The 18,066-nt window shown below is 44.2% G+C and overlaps 1 protein-coding gene across 4 annotated transcripts in view; it reads right to left on the reverse strand.

Moving 5' to 3' along the window:
- The window catches only part of RAB24 (RAB24, member RAS oncogene family), a 68,367-nt gene that overhangs the window by 44,995 nt on the left and 5,306 nt on the right, over window positions 1-18,066 (reverse strand). For all 4 annotated transcript variants that reach the window (XM_073620491.1, XM_073620489.1, XM_073620488.1 and 1 more), the window contains exon 4: window positions 1,360-1,438. In XM_073620491.1, the coding sequence (XP_073476592.1) occupies window positions 1,360-1,438 (79 nt within the window). The remainder of the gene's footprint in view (window positions 1-1,359; window positions 1,439-18,066) is intronic.

Below are 18,066 nucleotides of genomic sequence, written 5' to 3' on the forward strand. Positions count from 1 at the left end.
GTAAGCTGTTACAGCGTGCAAACCCCGCTCTGTGATCAAGCGGGATCTCCTCCTCCTCCACGCTCTCTTCCGCTATAATGATCCGGCCGCCCCCTCTGCACAGGTGAGGCTGCAATGATGGACACAGGTGAGGCTGCACTGGTGAGGCTGCATGATGGACACAGGTGAGGCTGCAATGATGGACACAGGTGAGGCTGCACTGGTAAGGCTGCATTGATGGACACATGTGGGATTACATGGGTGAGGCTTCAATAATGGACACAGGTGAGACTGCACTGGTAAGGCTGCATGATGGACACAGGTGAGACTGCAATGATGGACACAGGTGAGGCTGCAATGATGGACATAGGTGAGGCTGCACAGGTGAGGTTGCACTGGTGAGGCTGAAATGATGGACACGTGGGGCTACATGGGTGAGGCTGCAATAATGGACACTGGTGAGGCTGCATGATGGACACAGGTGAGGCTGCACTGGTGAGACTGCAATAATGGACACAGGTGAGGCTGCACTGATAAGGCTGCATGATGGACACAGGTGAGGCTGCAATGAAGGACACAGGTGAGGCTGCACTGGTGAGACTGCAATGATGGACACAGGTGAGGCTGCACTGGTGAGGCTGCATGATGGACACAGGTGAGGTTGGGTGGGGCAACTGTACACGGGATGTTTTTACAACCTCTCCTGAATTATTTAAATTGACGGATAGTAACCCACGTTTAAACATCCATTTTGCCGCGTTTACATGCCGCGTTTAGCAGCGTTTTGCCGTGTTTGCATTTCGAAGCGTTTTTTTTAAATAGCCAAAAATGAAAAACACCTGTAAACTAAAAGCGGCCAAAACGCTAGTTATCGCCTTAGAAGCGTTCGGCGCTTGAAATGCCTCTAAACTCAGCGTCTGAATGCATTTTTTTGCTTTCCAAAAAAGGCCTCTAAACTCAACTGCCTAGAAATGACTATAAACGACTCTGTGTCTTATACATATAAGATAACATTGGATGAGCTCAGGAGCAGTTGAAAAAAATGCCCAACTGCTCCTAAACGTCAGTTAAGCAGCAACAATGTACATGAGGCCTTAAGGCCTGGCTAGTAGCTCAGGACTTGACATTTTGAGCCCTGCTCTAACCTATCCCCTCGCTACCAATGCTAAAAATACATTTTGGTACATTTTTTTCCCCCTTTGGCTTGCAGGCAATCAGTGCGTGGCCCATTTAACTCAAAGCAAACACACCAAATTAAAATATAATCCAAATGCTACTGTACATGCACCCAAAAAGAGAGGATGTCTCTACAGGGTACAGTGAAATTAAAAAACTAAAGAAAGAAAGGTAAAACTGCAAAAAGAAAAAAAAAAACCTTACCATAGCAAACAATTGCAGCTTTGGCTCCCCGGTAATAGATACGACTCATGGCTTCATAGCGCTCCGAGCCTGCTGTATCCTGAAGAGAAAAATTTTACTTTAATCACTAAATAAAGACAATCAGAAATGTCCTATCAAAGCAGGAACTATCCACTTTATTCAACTGTAATAAATATTTAATTATTGCTGCAAAATTTTCAGATATTCTTTAGAACAAATCTGTCTGTATAAAGCTGCGCAAACACTAGTAGATTTTAAAATTAACGTTGGCATGAAACTTAGAATATTCGTACAAAATTCTCAGTACATTTGATGACTTGACTAAAGTTGTTTGGTAAGCCCGGTAAAGACGTCCTTTCAGATGAAATGTGTTTTTTTAAAATTTTTTTTATTATTCTCTCTTTTATTATGTAAGCGAAAGTATACATATACAGAAATCACACTGCTATGTCAACATTCCTTATTACATACATTGCCTACAATATGCAATTATTCTCCCTATCCCCCCCCCAAGAAAAAGTAAATAAAAAAAAAGGAAAACCCCCTCTCCTCTCCCTCGACCCCTAGACCTCTGTCAAATCCTTCCAACCTTCTGATTTTTTAAACTTTATCCATTTTCCCCATATGTTCCAATATATCTCTAATGAATCCTCTACTGTATGGATTGTTTCCTCTATGGCTCTCACCATTTCCACTCTTACTACCCACTCCTTTATATTTGGCGCTTCTTGGGTTCTCCACAAGCTTGGGATCAGACCTTTAGCTGCATTTAGAAGGTATGGGACTAAGGTATTCTTATATTGGGCCACTGTCTTACTCCTATCATGAAATAGACATTCCCAGGGATCGTTCTGAATCCGTTCTCCCGTTATTTGATGGATCGCTGCTATGATTCTCCCCCAGTAAGGTTGTATCTTTGTGCATTCCCACCACAGGTGCGCAAAGGTCCCCGGGGCACTAAATCCTCTCCAGCAAGTTGGGAGGCCTTCTGCCCCAAGCCTGTGTGCCCTCTGAGGGGTCATGTACCATCTCGCCAGAAGTTTATAGCAAGCTGTCCTAACAATTTTCCTTGTATGTTCCTCATCTCTCATCTCTCCTCATCTCCTCCCACTTTCCCCAGATAGGGGGGAAATTCAGGTTCTACTTCCTTGATCAAAATTTTATAAATTTTAGATATGCTTCGATTTAAACAAAGTGGGGAGCAAAATAATTTCTCTATTAACCTCATGTGTCTCTTTTCCCCGCAATGTTTGTGGTAGTAATTGTGTAAAGTGCTTTAACCACTTCAATACCAGGCACTTTCGCCCCTTCCTGCCCAGGACAATTTTGAGCTTGCAGTGCTGTCGCACTTTGAATGACAATTGCGCGGTCATACAACACTGTACCCAAACTAAATTTTTAGCATTTTCTTCCCACAAATAGAGCTTTCTGTTGGTGGTATTAGAGCACCTTTGCGGTTTTTATTTTTTGCTAAACAAACTAAAAAAGACCGGCATTTTTTCAAAAAAAATGTTTTCTTCGTTTCTGTTATAAAATTTTGTTTTCTCCTTCACTGACGGGCACTGATGAGTCAGCACTGATGGGTACTGATATGTAGAATTGATGGGCACTAATAGGCGGCACTGATGGGCACCGATAGGTGACACTGATAGGCACTGACAGGCAGCACTGATGGGCACTGACTGGCGGTACTGATTGGTACTGTTAGGCGGCACTGATTGGCACTGACAGGTGGCATTTATGGACACTAATAGATGACACTGATGGGCAGCACTGATTGGGCAGGTACTGACAGGTGTTAATGCTGGACACTGATTGGCACTATGGTGGGCACTGATCGGCACTTTATTGGGCACTGACATGGGGTTATGATGGGGCACTGACTGGGCACCGATTGGCAGCTTATGGGTATATTTGATGGGGGCTGTGCTGATAATCAGTGTGCTGATTATCAGCACAGACCCCCTCGACAGGGAGAGCTGCTGATCGGCTCTCCCTGTCAACGCAACCCGAGGAATGCTGTTTACCGGCACTTCCTGGTTCACACGATGATCAGCTGTGATTGGTCACAGCTGATCACGTGGTAAGAAGCCTCTGACAGAGCTTCTTATCACAACCGGAGATGTGGCGTGTCAGACTGACACGCCACACTCGCGATCGCTGCACGCCCCCATGGACGCGCACCGGCATGTTGTCCTGCTGGACGTCATATGACACCCAGTCAGGATAACAGAACCACTTCCCGGATGTCAATCGGTTATAGGTCGGGTGGGAAGTGGTTAATTGTGCATACCTCCATTTGTCTAGTGGCTTATTTCCCCATTCATGTGAGATTTCAGCATACGTATATATCCTATTACCTTTCATCACATCTTGCAGTAATATTTTCTCTTCTTTTTCCCATCTAGTGAGATATGTGTTCCTCTTTCCCTGGTTTAAAATAATTTGTGCCCAATAAAGACATTAGTGGCGAGTTGCATTCCCAGTGATGCAATCTCCCTAACCCATCCCAAATCTTAAAAGTGTTTCTGGTTAGTGGGTTTGTGCTCGTAGCTAAATCCCGATTATTGCCGTGGTATCCAGACCATCTTTTGTAGATCCACCTTACTTTGTATTATCTCTATATTTACCCAACTTGTCCCCTCTTTATTATGCATCCACTCTGCAATCTGGGAGACAGAGATAGCCTGATAATATTTCTCGAAATCCGGTGCTGCTAGCCCCCCTGCCCTTTTTAACTTCACCAATGTTGCATATGCAATCCTAGGACGTTTATGTACCCATATATATTTTAGTACCATTGATATTCCTAAAATACTCCTGAGGTACTGCTATTGGAATCATTTGAAAAATGTAGATCATCCTGGGTAGGATATTTATTTTTAGGGCATTAATTCTACCTATCCACAGATGTGTTTAATGCAGTGACGTCACCACGCCCACAAGGATGTTCGGTAGATACTGTGAAATGCTGTATACTACTGTCCTTATGTGGGTATGTCTGTTTTAAATAAAGGATGTTTTTAAATTACTGCACTATAGCAATCTCCCATCCTCTTCTTTCCTGTGTGTATCATTGGTGACCTAAGCAAAAACGGACCTGAGTGGGGTGAGTGCATGAAAGGTTGTTAGAAATCCATCATCTATCCATCTACAGGGATTTCTCCTATAAAGCACTGTTTGACCTCTGTGTTTAAGGTCGAAATTTGTGGTAAGCAGGAGTGTTATTAAGTGGTGGCTGGTACACAGGATCGGTGCAGTGAAGGAAGATTTATACACTATTGTTTGTTGGTGGATTTCTGTGCCCTACTTTAGAAATTGAAGGACTTTGACACTTATTTGCTGAACTTTCTTGCACTTTTTATTAATCGACTTATTTATCTTTTTATTATTTTATTTATTTGCTTACATGGATATTTGTTCTCTTGTTTTTTTTTACACATATTTATTGGTATATGAACTTTTCACATATAGTTAGGTCCATATATATTTGGACACAGGCACAATTTTCATACTTTTGGCTCTGTATGCCACCAGAATACATTTCAAACAAAACAATCCAAATGAATTTGAAGTGCAGACTTTCAGCTTTAATTCAAGGGGTTGAACATAAATATCAAGTACAAATTTTAGGAACTGCAACCATTTTTATACACAGTCCCCCCATTTTCAGGGGCTCAAATGTAATTGGACAAATGAATATAATCATAAATAAAATGTTCATTTTTAATATTTTGTTGAGAATCTTTTACTGGCAATGACTGCCTGAAGTCTGAAACCCATGGACATTAGCAAAGACTGGGTTTCCTCCTTTCTGATGCTTTGCCAGGATCTAACTGCATCTGTCATTCGTTGTTCTTTTGTTTGTGGGTCTTTGTGCTTGACTTGGCCATTGCAGAATATTCCACTTCTTTTCCTTCAAAAGCTCCAGACTTTTGCAATGTGTTTTGGATCATTGTCCATCTGTACTGTGAAGCGCCGTCCAATCAACTTTGCTGCATTTGGCTGAATCTAGGCTGACAGTATATCTCTAAACACTGCAGAATTCATCTGGCTGCTTCTGTCTTCTGTCACATCATCAATAAACACCAATGACTCAGTGCCACTGGAAGCCATGCATGCCCATGCCATCACACTGCCTCCACCATTTTTACAGATGATGTTGTGTGCTTTCGATCATGAGCTGTTCCAAGCCTTCTCCACATTTTTTTCTTCCCGTCATTCTGGTACAGATTAATCTTAGTTTCATCCGTCCAAAGAATGCTTTTCCAGAACTGGTCTGGCTTTTTTAGATTTTTTTTGGCAAAGACTAATCTGGCTTTTCTATTCTTCAGGCTTATGAATGGTTTGCACCTTGTGGTGAACCCTCTGTATTTGCTCTTGTGAAGTCTTCTCTTGATTGTAGACTTTGACAATGATACGCCCACCTCCTGGAGAGTGTCCTTCACTTGTCTGGATGTTGTGAATGGGGTTTTTCTTTACCAGAGAGGATCCTGCTATCAACCACCACTGTTGTCTTTGGTGGACGTCCAGCCTTTTTATGATGCTGACCTCACCAGTGCATTTTTCTTTCCTCAGAATGTACCAAACTGTTGATTTGGCCACTCCTAATGTTGCTGCTATCTCTCTGATGGATTTGTTTCAGTTTTGAAGCCTTACAATGGCCTGTTTCACTTAAATGGACAGCTCCCTTGAATGCATGATGTAGGTTCACAGCAATAGATTCCAAATGCAAATACTACATTTAGAATCAACTCCAGACCTTTTACCTGCTTAATTGATGAAGAAATAAGGAAGAAGGAGTAGCCCAAACCTGGACATGAAACCGCTTTTGAGTCAATTGTCCAATTACTTGTGGCCCCTTGAAAAAGGGGGATGGCTATTTTTAAGAGCTGTAATTCCTAAACCCTTCCTCCGATTTGGATGTACATACCCTCAAATTAAACCTGAGAGTGTGCACTTTCAGTCCATATACATTATATAACTATAGCTTGAATATGTTTTGGTAAATACCTGAAAAAAAACTAAAATTGTGCCTGTGTCCAAACATATTTGGGACCTAACTGTATATACTGATTTATATATGAATTCTTTTATTTGTTTTTTTACACAAATTTATTGGTATATGAATTTTTCACAAATGTATAGATTTATTTACAGTAACAGCGCTTCATATTGATGTAATGAGCTTAGTTCACACTGGCATTAAAAGCAGGCATTTGAGGGGCGTTAAAAACGTCCCTCAAATACCTATACAAATTATACAATGGACAGTACACAGGGCTGTTCACATTATTAAAACATGAAGCGTTAGCGTTGCGTAGTTTTGCTTTAAAATTGAAGCCTCATATCGAGTCAGGAGGTGTTTGAAGCTTTTCAGTGCCTCCCATTCAAGTCTATGGTAACAATTCGCAAACGCTCTGGCAGGCGTTTGCGGTGCAGTTGCGGGGCGTTAAGATTTGTTTATTTCATGTAATGTCACTTTCCATTGTGGAGCAATTTTAAAGCGCCTTAACGCTCAAACATTTCAAAACTGCGCATAGGGCGTTTGGGGAGCATTTTTAACTCATCTCTAACGCTTGTAAAACGCCAGTCTTATGCCCATACTAAAGTTTGTTGTCGCCAGTCTAAAGCCCATACTAAAGTCTAAAGCCCATACTAAAGTTTATTAATGTGAGTCTAATGCCCATACATGCTATAGGAGCATTTGTTAAGCGTTAGAAATTTATTTGAGTGTAAACAAGCCCTTAAGTTTAAGGCCCCTTTCACACGGGACGGATCCGTGTTGATCCGCCCCGTGTTTATCCGCTGCTCAGCGGGGATCGCTCCGTTTTCCCCAGCTGAGCAGGCAGATGACAGGGCGGGACCCGCACACTGTGCAGGGACCGCCCTGTCAGATCTCCGCTCTCCCCTATGGGGGATCGGAGGAACACGGACCGTCTGTCCGTGTTCATCCGATCCGCTCTGCAGACGGATAGAAAAATAGGATTTTCTTCCGTCCGCAGAATCGGACGAGAGTGGAGCCGGACAACATCGGGTGTTAGCGGATGTACATCCGCTGACACCCGCTATCCCATAGGGATGCATGTATGTCCGTATTTCATCCGAAAATGGATAGATGAAATACGGACATACTGTCCGCATGTGTGAAAGGGGCCTAATTCATATTATGGTAAATATTTGTGGTGGCTGCTGTCTTAGTTATACACTTTGAAAAGCACTGTTTAGTGCACGGTTATTTTTTTTCTTGTCTTTATAAATGCAAATACCCAGAATGGGAGGAGATACCATTTTGAAAGTAGCTTATAGTCTTTCTCAATGTGTAGATATTACTGGAACACGACTTAGTAGTTTGCTGAATTTGTTTCCAGTACCCTGGTTCCTAGGATTACTTTCAGTTCCTCTGTCCATTTTGTAAATGTATAATGTATATAAATGGATGGCAGTAAAAAGCCTGTTTTGAGGAATATGGCCTAAAGAAAAAGAGGTAACAAGCCACCAGAACATGGGCCTTTTAGACATTTGGATTCAAATGATGTAATAGAATTATGGACGTTCAAATCTGTTCAAGTAATATAATGTTTAACTTAAAAATAACAATTTTATGGTGAGGCAAAGAATATTCATCCTGAAGAGTAGCAAAAAGTTTAACTCCCTTGTTACCATATTATTAATGGAGATGTATAGATTACTATAGTATAGATTCCTATACTTGGCCAACCGTAGAAAGCCCAAGGAGACTCAACCCAGAACAAAGAAAGGGTTAAGAAGAAATGTAAGAATAAGTGGGGTGAGAAAAGACTAGCAGGGAATTATATGCTATCCCACAATTGTAATGAATGGGCAGTGATGGAGTTTATTAAATTAGGACTAGTGTGTGGTAGGAGCCACAAGAGATTTTTAAGCCCAAGGGAATCGATATCCAAGGATTCTAGATCTACCCAAAGTGGTATCTCAGTTGTTTTGCGATATTTAATTAGTTGTGCTAACTGGGAGCTAAATAGTCTTAAGCTATATTTTAGCTCCAAAAAAGTTTGAAAGTTACTTACTAGTCCAAGTCTTAGTGTACTTTGGCAAACTCCAGAGAGTGTACCAACGTTGTCTGAAGTTTCAAGCTGGTTGGGTATTGTGGTTATGGGGAGATTGCAAAAAGATTTTATATTGGTTGCTAAGTATTGGGATTGATGGCAGCTCAATAGCAAGAGTGAATAGGAGAAAAGGCGGGGCGTGTCCGGGATGGCAGAGGGAGCAGGTGTGTGAGACCTGAGCTCCCGCAGATCGGCAATAAATCCTCTTCTTCTGGGGTGCAGAGGCTCTCCTGTGCCCCCCTCACCTCTGAGACACCTCTGGGGTATGTACAGGAGCAATTCCCAGCTAAAATCCCGGAAAAAGGCCACGCTGCCGAGAACCGCGGACAAGGCCGAAGCCACGGCCTCGCCTAAATCTCCTGCCCACATGGAGAACCAGGCTGGCGGATCGAACGAACCGGAGCGGCTCCCGGACCCGGCGGCGGACTTTAACCCCTTCCCGCCGACCGTACGCAGATATGCGTACTCGGCTTTCTGGAGTTATACCGGGATGATGCCCGCAGCTGCAGGCATCATCCCGGTACCGTTGTTTAGAGCAGGCGATCGGCTACCCGAGTATAACAACCGATGCGGCTCAAAGCCGCTCGGTTGTTATACCGGAGGAACGGGAGGGGACATCCCCCCCCTCCCGCTGCTGTTACCGGGCCTCCCGTGCGATCGGGAGGCCCGGTGTCCAATCGGGTACCTTCGGCGGCTTGGGGCGAGCTGGAACGAAGCTGTGAGCGGCTTCGTTCCAGCCTTCTTGTTGTAAATGCGGAAGCGACGTCATGACGTCACTTCCCGTTTACTCGGCTGCCAATGGCGCCGAATTTAAAAAAGTACACAGTATTCAGAATCGCCGTTTTCGGCGATCTGAATACTTTGAAGTGTAAAGGAGGGATGGGGGGTCTTTTAGACCCCCCATCCCTCCATAAAGAGTACCTGTCACCACCTATTACTGTAACAAGGGATATTTACATTCCTTGTGACAGCAATAAAAGTAAAAAAAAAAAAAATTTTTTTTAAACACAATTTATAAAGTAAAAAAATAAATAAAATAAATAAATTAAAAAAAAAAAAAAAAAAAGTCGCGCCCGCATATGTAAACGGTGTTCAAACCACACATGTGAGGTATCGCCGCGATCGTCAGAGCGAGAGCAATAATTCTAGCCCTAGACCTCCTCTGTAGCTCAAACCTGGTAACCGTAAAAAAATTTTAAAGCGTCGCCTATGGAAATTCATAGGTACCGTAGTTTGTCGCCATTCCACGAGTGCGTGCAATTATAAAGGGTGATCTGTTTGGTATCTATTTACTCGGCGTAACATCATCTTTCACATTATACAAAAAAATTGGGGTAACTTTACTGTTTGGATTTTTTAAAATTCATGAAAGTGTCCCTTTTCCAAAAATTTGCATTTAAAACACCGCTGCACAAATACCGTGTGATAAAAAATATTGCAACAATCGCCATTTTATTCTCTAGATTCTCTGCTAAAAATATATATATATATATAATGTTTGGGAACTCTAAGTAATTTTCTAGCAAAAAATACGGATTTTAACTTGTAAACACCAAATTTCAAAAATAGGCTTAGTCATGAAAGGGTTAAGGCTGTAATGCAGGCCATAATCTCCCTGACAGAGAAAGTGGATCACATACAGACCCACGTGGAGTTTTTTAGGAAGGATTTCGATACCCTGAGAGGCCGCATGCATGAGGTGGAGCAGAGGGTCTCCCACAATGAAGACACGGTACGTGATCATGGGGCTGATTTACATGTGCTAAAAACCAAAGTTAAAAAGTGTTGGAGGCTAGGGCAGAGGACACCGAAAATCGCAACAGAAGGAACAACTTTTTGGGTTTTCCGGAAGGGGCAGAGGGTACAGACCCCACTGCATTTGCTAAAAGTTTACTGCAACAATTGCTCCCTTCGGCACGGTTTTCCCCATTCTTCACCGTGGAAAGAGCACATCGCATACCCTCCACCAGAGGCCCACAAGGTGCATCACCCTGCACCTTAATCTTTAAATTACTCCACTTTCGTGATCGTGACATGGTGATGAGGGGGGCGAGAGCACAGGGAGAACTCCGCTTTGAAAATGCCAAACTCCTGATCTTTCCAGATTATTCGCTGGAAACGCAGAAACAGCGGAAATCCTTCGACGCAGTGAGAGCCAGACTCCAAGCCAAGCATATCAAGTACAGCATGCTGTTTCTGGCTAGATTGCGAGTGGAAGACGGCGAATCGGTGCGGTTCTTTAATTCTCCTGAGAATGCCTCCACGTGGATTGACGCGCTACCACGCAGATAAGTTTCACTACACAAGGAAATCTGTTTATTTCTAGTTATGTGTGCCATGGCCGACTGGTGCTTTAGAGACGTGCCTCCTTTATTTACTGGCCTGATCATTACTCTTGCTCCAGACGGCTCCCCATGTGATCCATGCCACCTTGCCTTACAGTAGACGGGAACCCGGCCTTCCACTGGCTCCTAAGCTATCTCATAGCTCCTTGAGCTGTCCTCACAGGAGAAGTGGGAGTCAACTGTTCCTTTGCATATCCTCCCCCCCCCCCCCGGCCCCCCCTCCCCTCATCCTCCCTAACAATGTTGGTCATGGCCAAGAAAATATAACTGTTCCTGCAACGTTGAGGTTTAAGTTTGTGCCCCCGGCTGTTGCCGGGAGATTGCACCCACTTCTTATGATCCTATCTCCAGCAGAGGACTGGATGTTCTTCATCATCTGACTGCTGCACTGTGGATGCTGTTCCGCTCACAGTACCCCATTACAGGCGTGTTCGCCTTGGTTCTGAGTTGGGATCCTGAGCCTCCCCGGGGTTTGGGTCGGGCTGGCGGGGTGGGGGGCATGGTTAGGAATGTTTTGTTATGATTTGCTGTTTTTTCACAAGCGATGTACTCATGTTTGTCACAAAATGCACCAGGTGCCACGTTTTGACCTTGTTAAGGGTCCAGACCTTGCATCTGTTCTTACATGGTGATATATCGATGGAAAATATGATCTTGGGCATGGATGGCTGATTGTACAATAATTTCATGGAACACCAGGGGCTTGAATTCCTCTGTTAAGAAGTCACTGGTGTTCCAGTTCCTCAAAACATAGCACCCCCAAATTTGCATACTACAGGAGACCCACCTGACGGGAAGCAAACTTCTGAGTCTTAGGCGACCCTGGGTGGGACACCAGTACCATTCCACGTATACCAACTACTTCAGGGGGGTTAGCATTCTAGTGAACAAATCCTTACCGTTTAGACTGCTGGCGCTGGAGCTTGACCCTAACGGTCAGTTTCTAATATTGCATGCCATTGTAGACAGATCAGAGCTGGTTGTGGTGGGATTGTACCTACCCCCACCAGCCTCTATAAGGGTACTTAACCAAATTATCTTTAAAATAGCTGCCTTTGGTACAGATAATGTGGTGATGCTGGGGGATTTCAACCTGGTCCCGGACCCTGCAATGGACAGGCTCACACCCGGAATGGGTTCGCCTGCCGAGCTGTCCTCATGGGTTGAGGCATCTAATTTGACAGATGTGTGGAGGTGGCGTCATCCTTCTCGACGGGCCTACACTTGCCACTCAGCATCCCACAAGACCCTATCGCGGATAGATCTTGCATATGTGGGGGGGTCTGTCCTGCCCAGGGTTCAGGACATCAATATACTATCCTGTGGCATATCTGATCACGCTCTGCTTGCTTTAAAGCTCTGTGTGTCCAATGCTCCAGGGGAGAGTCTATGGAGACTGTCCAGATTTTGGTTGACCGACTCTAGGATATCTGAACCATATAGATCCAAGGCGATACATTATTGGCAAGACCTAGACCATTCCGTGACTCCGACCACAACCTGGGACGCATTTAAGGCCTTCAGTAGGGGCAGTTTACAAACACACATCCGTAAGATCCGGAAGGATCTGAGGAAGGAAACACAGACAGCCGAGGAGAGGGTAGCAGCACTAGAGGCGGAATACTCCACAACGGGGTCCCCTGGGGTATACTCAGACTTCCAGGCAGCGTTGAGAGATGTTCTTCTACTACGCACGGCGGCCACAAAAACCAAATTCTTACACCAGTCACAAAGAATTTTTGAACATGGAGAAAAAACCGGCAGTATGCTGGCATGGCTGGTGAGGGAAAGCTCTTCCCCGTTGACTATCTCAGCCATTTGTGATTCGGTTGGGACGATCTTGACCGATCCTGCAGATATTAATAACAGATTTGCATCATTCTATCAGGAGCTCTATGGTTCTCGGATGGGGTGCTCGGATGAGGAACTGACTGCATACCTCGACGGGGTGGAGCTCCCTTGCCTGACATCCATGTTTAGGGAAGCATTAGATGGCCCGATCCAACTAGAGGAAATTCACCGAGCAGTAGTCTCCTTACAAAATGGTAAGACACCAGGTCCAGACGGAATTGCAGCTGAATTCTATAAAACATACGCTGAAGAAATACTTCCGTCGTTTAGGCTAATGCTCCAAAAAGCCATGGAGGGGAGCTCACTGCCCCCGACAATGGCTGAAGAGGTCATTCTTAAACCTGGCAAGCCCCCTGATCAGTGCTGCTTGTATCGGCCAATTTCACTCCTTAACGTTGACGCCAAGTTACTGGCCAAAGTTTTGGCTGGACGATTGAACACTGTGATCACGGCACTGGTCCATCCAGACCAGTCTGGATTCATGCCAGGAAGGGGGGCTGATATAAACATTAGACGTCTCCTTACACATCTTTTTAGGACAGGCGGGGACGGTCCGGAGGTGGCAGCCTCTCTTGATGCCGAGAAAGCTTTTGACTCGGTTGAGTGGTGCTACCTCTGGGCTGTCCTGCGCAAATTTGGATTTGGCCCTCGCTTCATTAGCTGGGTGCAGATGTTATATCACAACCCCATGGCACGCATACGGACAAATAACTCGTTATCATCGCCCTTCCCTCTATCTAGGGGTGCCAGGCAAGGCTGTCCGCTTTTTCCTGGACTGTTTGCCCTGGCCATGGAACCCATGGCTGCCCGTATTAGATCCGCCCCCTCAGTACAGGGCATCCAAGTAGGGGTGGTAATGGAAAAAATATCCCTTTATGCTGATGATACCCTACTCTTTCTCAAAGACATATCCTCCCTCTCACCAGCACTTCACATAAGAGATGAGTTTGGCATGTTCTCAGGTATTAAGGTAAACTGGGGGAAATCGATACTTTTTTCATTAAACGCATCCAGTCAAAACCCACCGACAGGTACCCCCCTAAACTGGACATCTGAATTTAAATATTTAGGAGTAAGGGTTGGAGCTCCATTGTCTACATATTTTGAACTGAATCTCCAGCCACTACTAAAAAACCTCTCGCAAAAATGTACAACATGGAAAACCCTCCCCCTCTCTCCAGTGGGGAGGGTAAACTTAATCAAAATGATATACCTGCCTAAATTTCTGTACTTTTTTTGAAATTCACCCTTGATCCCCCCAGCCTCATTTTTTGCTAAGCTGAAAAAAGTACAATATCCTCCTTTATATGGAATGGAAGACCCCAGAGACTGGCCATGGCTACCCTCCAGCTACCCGTCACTCAGGGGGGTCAATCTTTACCGGACTTCCAGGTCTACTTCTGGGCAGCTGTCCTGGTGATGGTTAGATGGTGGATCTCTCAGCCACGTGATAACCCGGCGGTGACCCTGGAAGCCGCCATCATGGGGTCCTACTCCTCTCTCAGCAACGTGGTGTTCAGAGGGATGAAATCCCACCCTGGCATTACGGAGCTGATGAGCACTACCATCGCAGTTTGGAACAAGGCCAGGAATCACTTTAACACTCCAGGGATGTTCTCCCCGCACATTCCCTTGTGGGGCAACCCTAGACTGCCGCATTTGAAGTCGGTTCCAGACCCCCAAATCTGGGCAGGGAAGGGAATTGTTAAGCTAAAACACATTGTGGCGGGTGGTAAATTAAGAACTTTCTCTGACCTCAAAAATGCTTATTCACTACCAGGTTGGATGCTGTTTAGATTCTACCAGCTTCGACATGCTTATAGGAAACAGTTTCCATCTCTCCTTCAGTTAGAGTCAGACCCTGTGGAGGGACTACTTACCGCTAAAATCATAGATAGACATATTATCCACTATATATTTCCATTTGTCCATACCCCCTACAAAGAAACTTGAGAAAACTCTGGTCAAGTGGAAAATAGACATTCCTGATTTGTCAGAGGATGAATGGGAAACGTGTGTATCCTCCTTTGTGATTAATGCGATTTCGGCCAGAGATCGATTTATGCAGGTCAAGTTCCTCCACAGGGCCTATTACACCCCAAAATGTCTGACAATCATGACACCTGACAACCCAGTGGCCTGCGCCAGGTGCGGTCTGGAATCCGCCTCCTTTCTTCATATGATGTGGTCTTGTCCTCGTCTAGGAGACTATTGGACGGAAATAATTAACACTCTTGATCAGGTTACCTCCTTAGATGTGGGGGCTCACTCCAAAGCGATGCTGTTGAACATTTTCAATCCCAATGTAAGGGGCAAATATACCAAACTATTCTTGAGCTACGCTACGTTCTATGCCCGAAAAGAAATATTTCTCCATTGGAAGGATGCATCACCCCCTAGAGTATCTTCATGGGGTCTAGCAATGAATTCTGTACTCCCACTATACAAACTCACATATCTTAATTGTAACTGCCCCAAAAAATTTAATAAGATATGGTCAGGTTGGATAGACGCATGGGGTGCTGAGGTTGTGGATGATGTCCAAGTTGATGCTGAAGTAGCTATATGATTATACAACACGATTGAGATCTCTTTAAACATCACCTAGTGTGCATGCTCAGTTAAGCTATTGAGGTATTTGTGGTTCCTTCCTTGTCTGCCCCCCCCCCCCCCCATCTATTAATTATCCTTAATCCACCCCCCCATCCCCTACCACAAGACCTCCTTAGCTGATTTGCTTTAATCTGCTGCCTCTGCACCAATATTTTGCTGCAATGTCATGTAATGCTCTCATACTTCTTTCTATTGTTTATGTGAACAATCACCTACCTTGTGACTACATATGTACTATTACCATATCTAAATGTGTCTATGCATCGCTTGTACTGTTAAATATCTTATAAAAAAAATAATAAAAATTTTTCTTGTGAATAGGAGGAAAGGCAAAGGGCAATCCTGTGTTGTTCCTCTTTGGATCAGAGAGGAAGCAGATTTAAAGCCAGAGTAACGTAGACAGGCAGAGGGAAAGACGTACAATGCTGCTACCAATCTGTAGAATTTGAGCCCAAACTCCCAACCTAAGCTGCCCCTCACCCTTCTCGGTCTCCTCTGTACTCACCTCAGGTGATGCTGAGCTGTCAGTGTCCAATGGTCCAGCAACTTGAAATCCCTGCTTTTCTCCCTCTTCTCTGTGCAGTGCTTCCAGTGCTTCCAGGATGGACCAGAGCAATTCTGATTGATCAGCACCTGCACAGTGAATTGCTCTGGTCTGTCCAGGAGGCACTGCACAGAGAAGAGGGAGAACAGCAGGGACTTCAAAACCCCAGACTGGACCTGCTGCCTAGGTCCATACAGCTTAGCATCCCCGGAGGTAAGAACAACAGGGACTGTGGGGGCAGAGAGAGAGTACAGTGTTAGTTCACCTTTTCATTTTTTTCTTAAAAAGGTGAACTATCACTTTGAGTTGCTTTATAGGGAGGTAAACTTCACAGGTAGTAAAAGGGAGTTCCAACATGTGAATGCTGGGATTGTATATGGTGCATGCTTACTAAATGCATATTAGATCTATATACACTAGCAAAAGTATACCTGTTCCAGAAGGAATATGTTCTTGGAATAAATTGTTATAGCACAGTACAGTATAGTGTGCAGGTGGCAAGGGAAGGAGGCAGCAGAGGGGATACTTGCTGAGCAGAAGAGGTGGTTTTGTTGTTGGAGCAGAGGCTGTGGGTAGAGAGTTAATGCTGGATGTATTGTGAGCAGAGGAGTTTTTTTCATCCATGCAGAGGTGTAATGTATGTGGGTAAGGAATGGTGAAGTAACAAAGGATAGAATACTGGGGAGAGCTATGGTTAGAATAGTGTGTGTGATAAATATATATACTGCATATACAATTACACACACACACACACACTATACTTACTTTATTAGGTACACCTTGCCAGTACCAGCTTGGACCCCCTCTTTTGCTTTCAGAACAAGGTGTTGGAAAAATTCCTCAGAGATTTTGGTCCATATTGACATGATAGCATCACGCAGTTGCTGCAGATTTGTCGGCTGCACATTCATGATGCGAATCTCCCCTTTCACCACATCCCAAAGATGCTCTATTGGATTGAGATCTGGTGACTGTGGAGGCCATTGGAGTACAGTGAACTCATCGTCATGTTCAGTTTAAGATGATTTGAGCTTTGTGACCTGGTGCATTATCCTGCTGGAAGCAGCCATCAGAAGATGGGTACACGGTGGCCATAAAGGGATGGACATGGTCAGCAACAATATTCAGGTAGGCCGTGGCGTTTAAATGATGCTCATTTGGTACTAAGGGGCCCAAAGTGTGCCAAGAAAATATCCCCCACAACTTTACACCACCAGCAGCCAAAACTGTTGATACAAGGCAGGATGTATCCATGCTTTCATGTTTATGCCAAATTCTGACCCTATTATCTGAATGTTGCAGCTGAAATCGAGACTCATCAGACCAGGCAATGTTCTTCCAATCTTCTATTATCCAGTTTTGGTGTAGCCTCAGTTTCCGGTTCTTAGCTAAAAGGAGTGGCACCCTGTGCGGTCTTCTGCTGCTGTAGCCCATCTGCTTCAAGGTTCGATGTCTTGTGTGTTCAGAGATGGTATTCTGCAAACCTTGGTTGGTAACAAGTTGTTATTTGAGTTTCTGTTGCCTTTCTGTCATCTCGAACCAGTATGCCCATTCTCCTCTTACCTCTGGCATCAACAAATCATTTTTGACCACACAACTGCCGCTCACTGGATATTTCCTCTTTTTCGGACCATCCTCAGTAAACCCTAGAGATGGCTGTGCGTGAAAATCCCAGCAGATCAGCAGTTTTCTTAAATACTCAGACCAGACCGTCTGGCACCAACAACCATGCCACATTCAAAATTATTTAAATCCCCTTTCTGATGCTCAGTTTGAACCTCAGCAAGTCATCTTCACAACGTCTAGATGCCTAAATGCATTGAGTTACTGCCATAAGATTGGCTGATTAGCAATTTGTGTTACCAAGCAATTAAACAGATGTACTGAATAAAGTGGCTGTTTTTTTTTCCCATATACCTTTGCAGAAATGGTCACTGATAGTGGTGATCTATGTATTTCTACAGTTACTACCAAGCAACTGATCACTAAGCAGTGATTTTTTGCTGTTAATCAACTTTGCTTTTTCCAAGAACGGGCTCAGAGCACAGTAAATCCTCATGATGTCATGGATCGTTTTACTGGATTTCCCCTTTCAACTGCAAAGTTTACTTCCTCTTTAATATGACAATTCACAACAATTACTTTGTTAATTAGATTAACATGCAAAGCTGTTATCTCCTTTACATCAGATAATTTCCCACGTTCCACATGTCCTTGAATTTTATAATTTAATTAAAATTATAATTAATGTGTGGGAGCAGACAGC

This window comes from Aquarana catesbeiana, linkage group LG03 (assembly GCF_042186555.1).
Source record: "Aquarana catesbeiana isolate 2022-GZ linkage group LG03, ASM4218655v1, whole genome shotgun sequence".
NCBI lineage: Eukaryota > Metazoa > Chordata > Amphibia > Anura > Ranidae > Aquarana > Aquarana catesbeiana.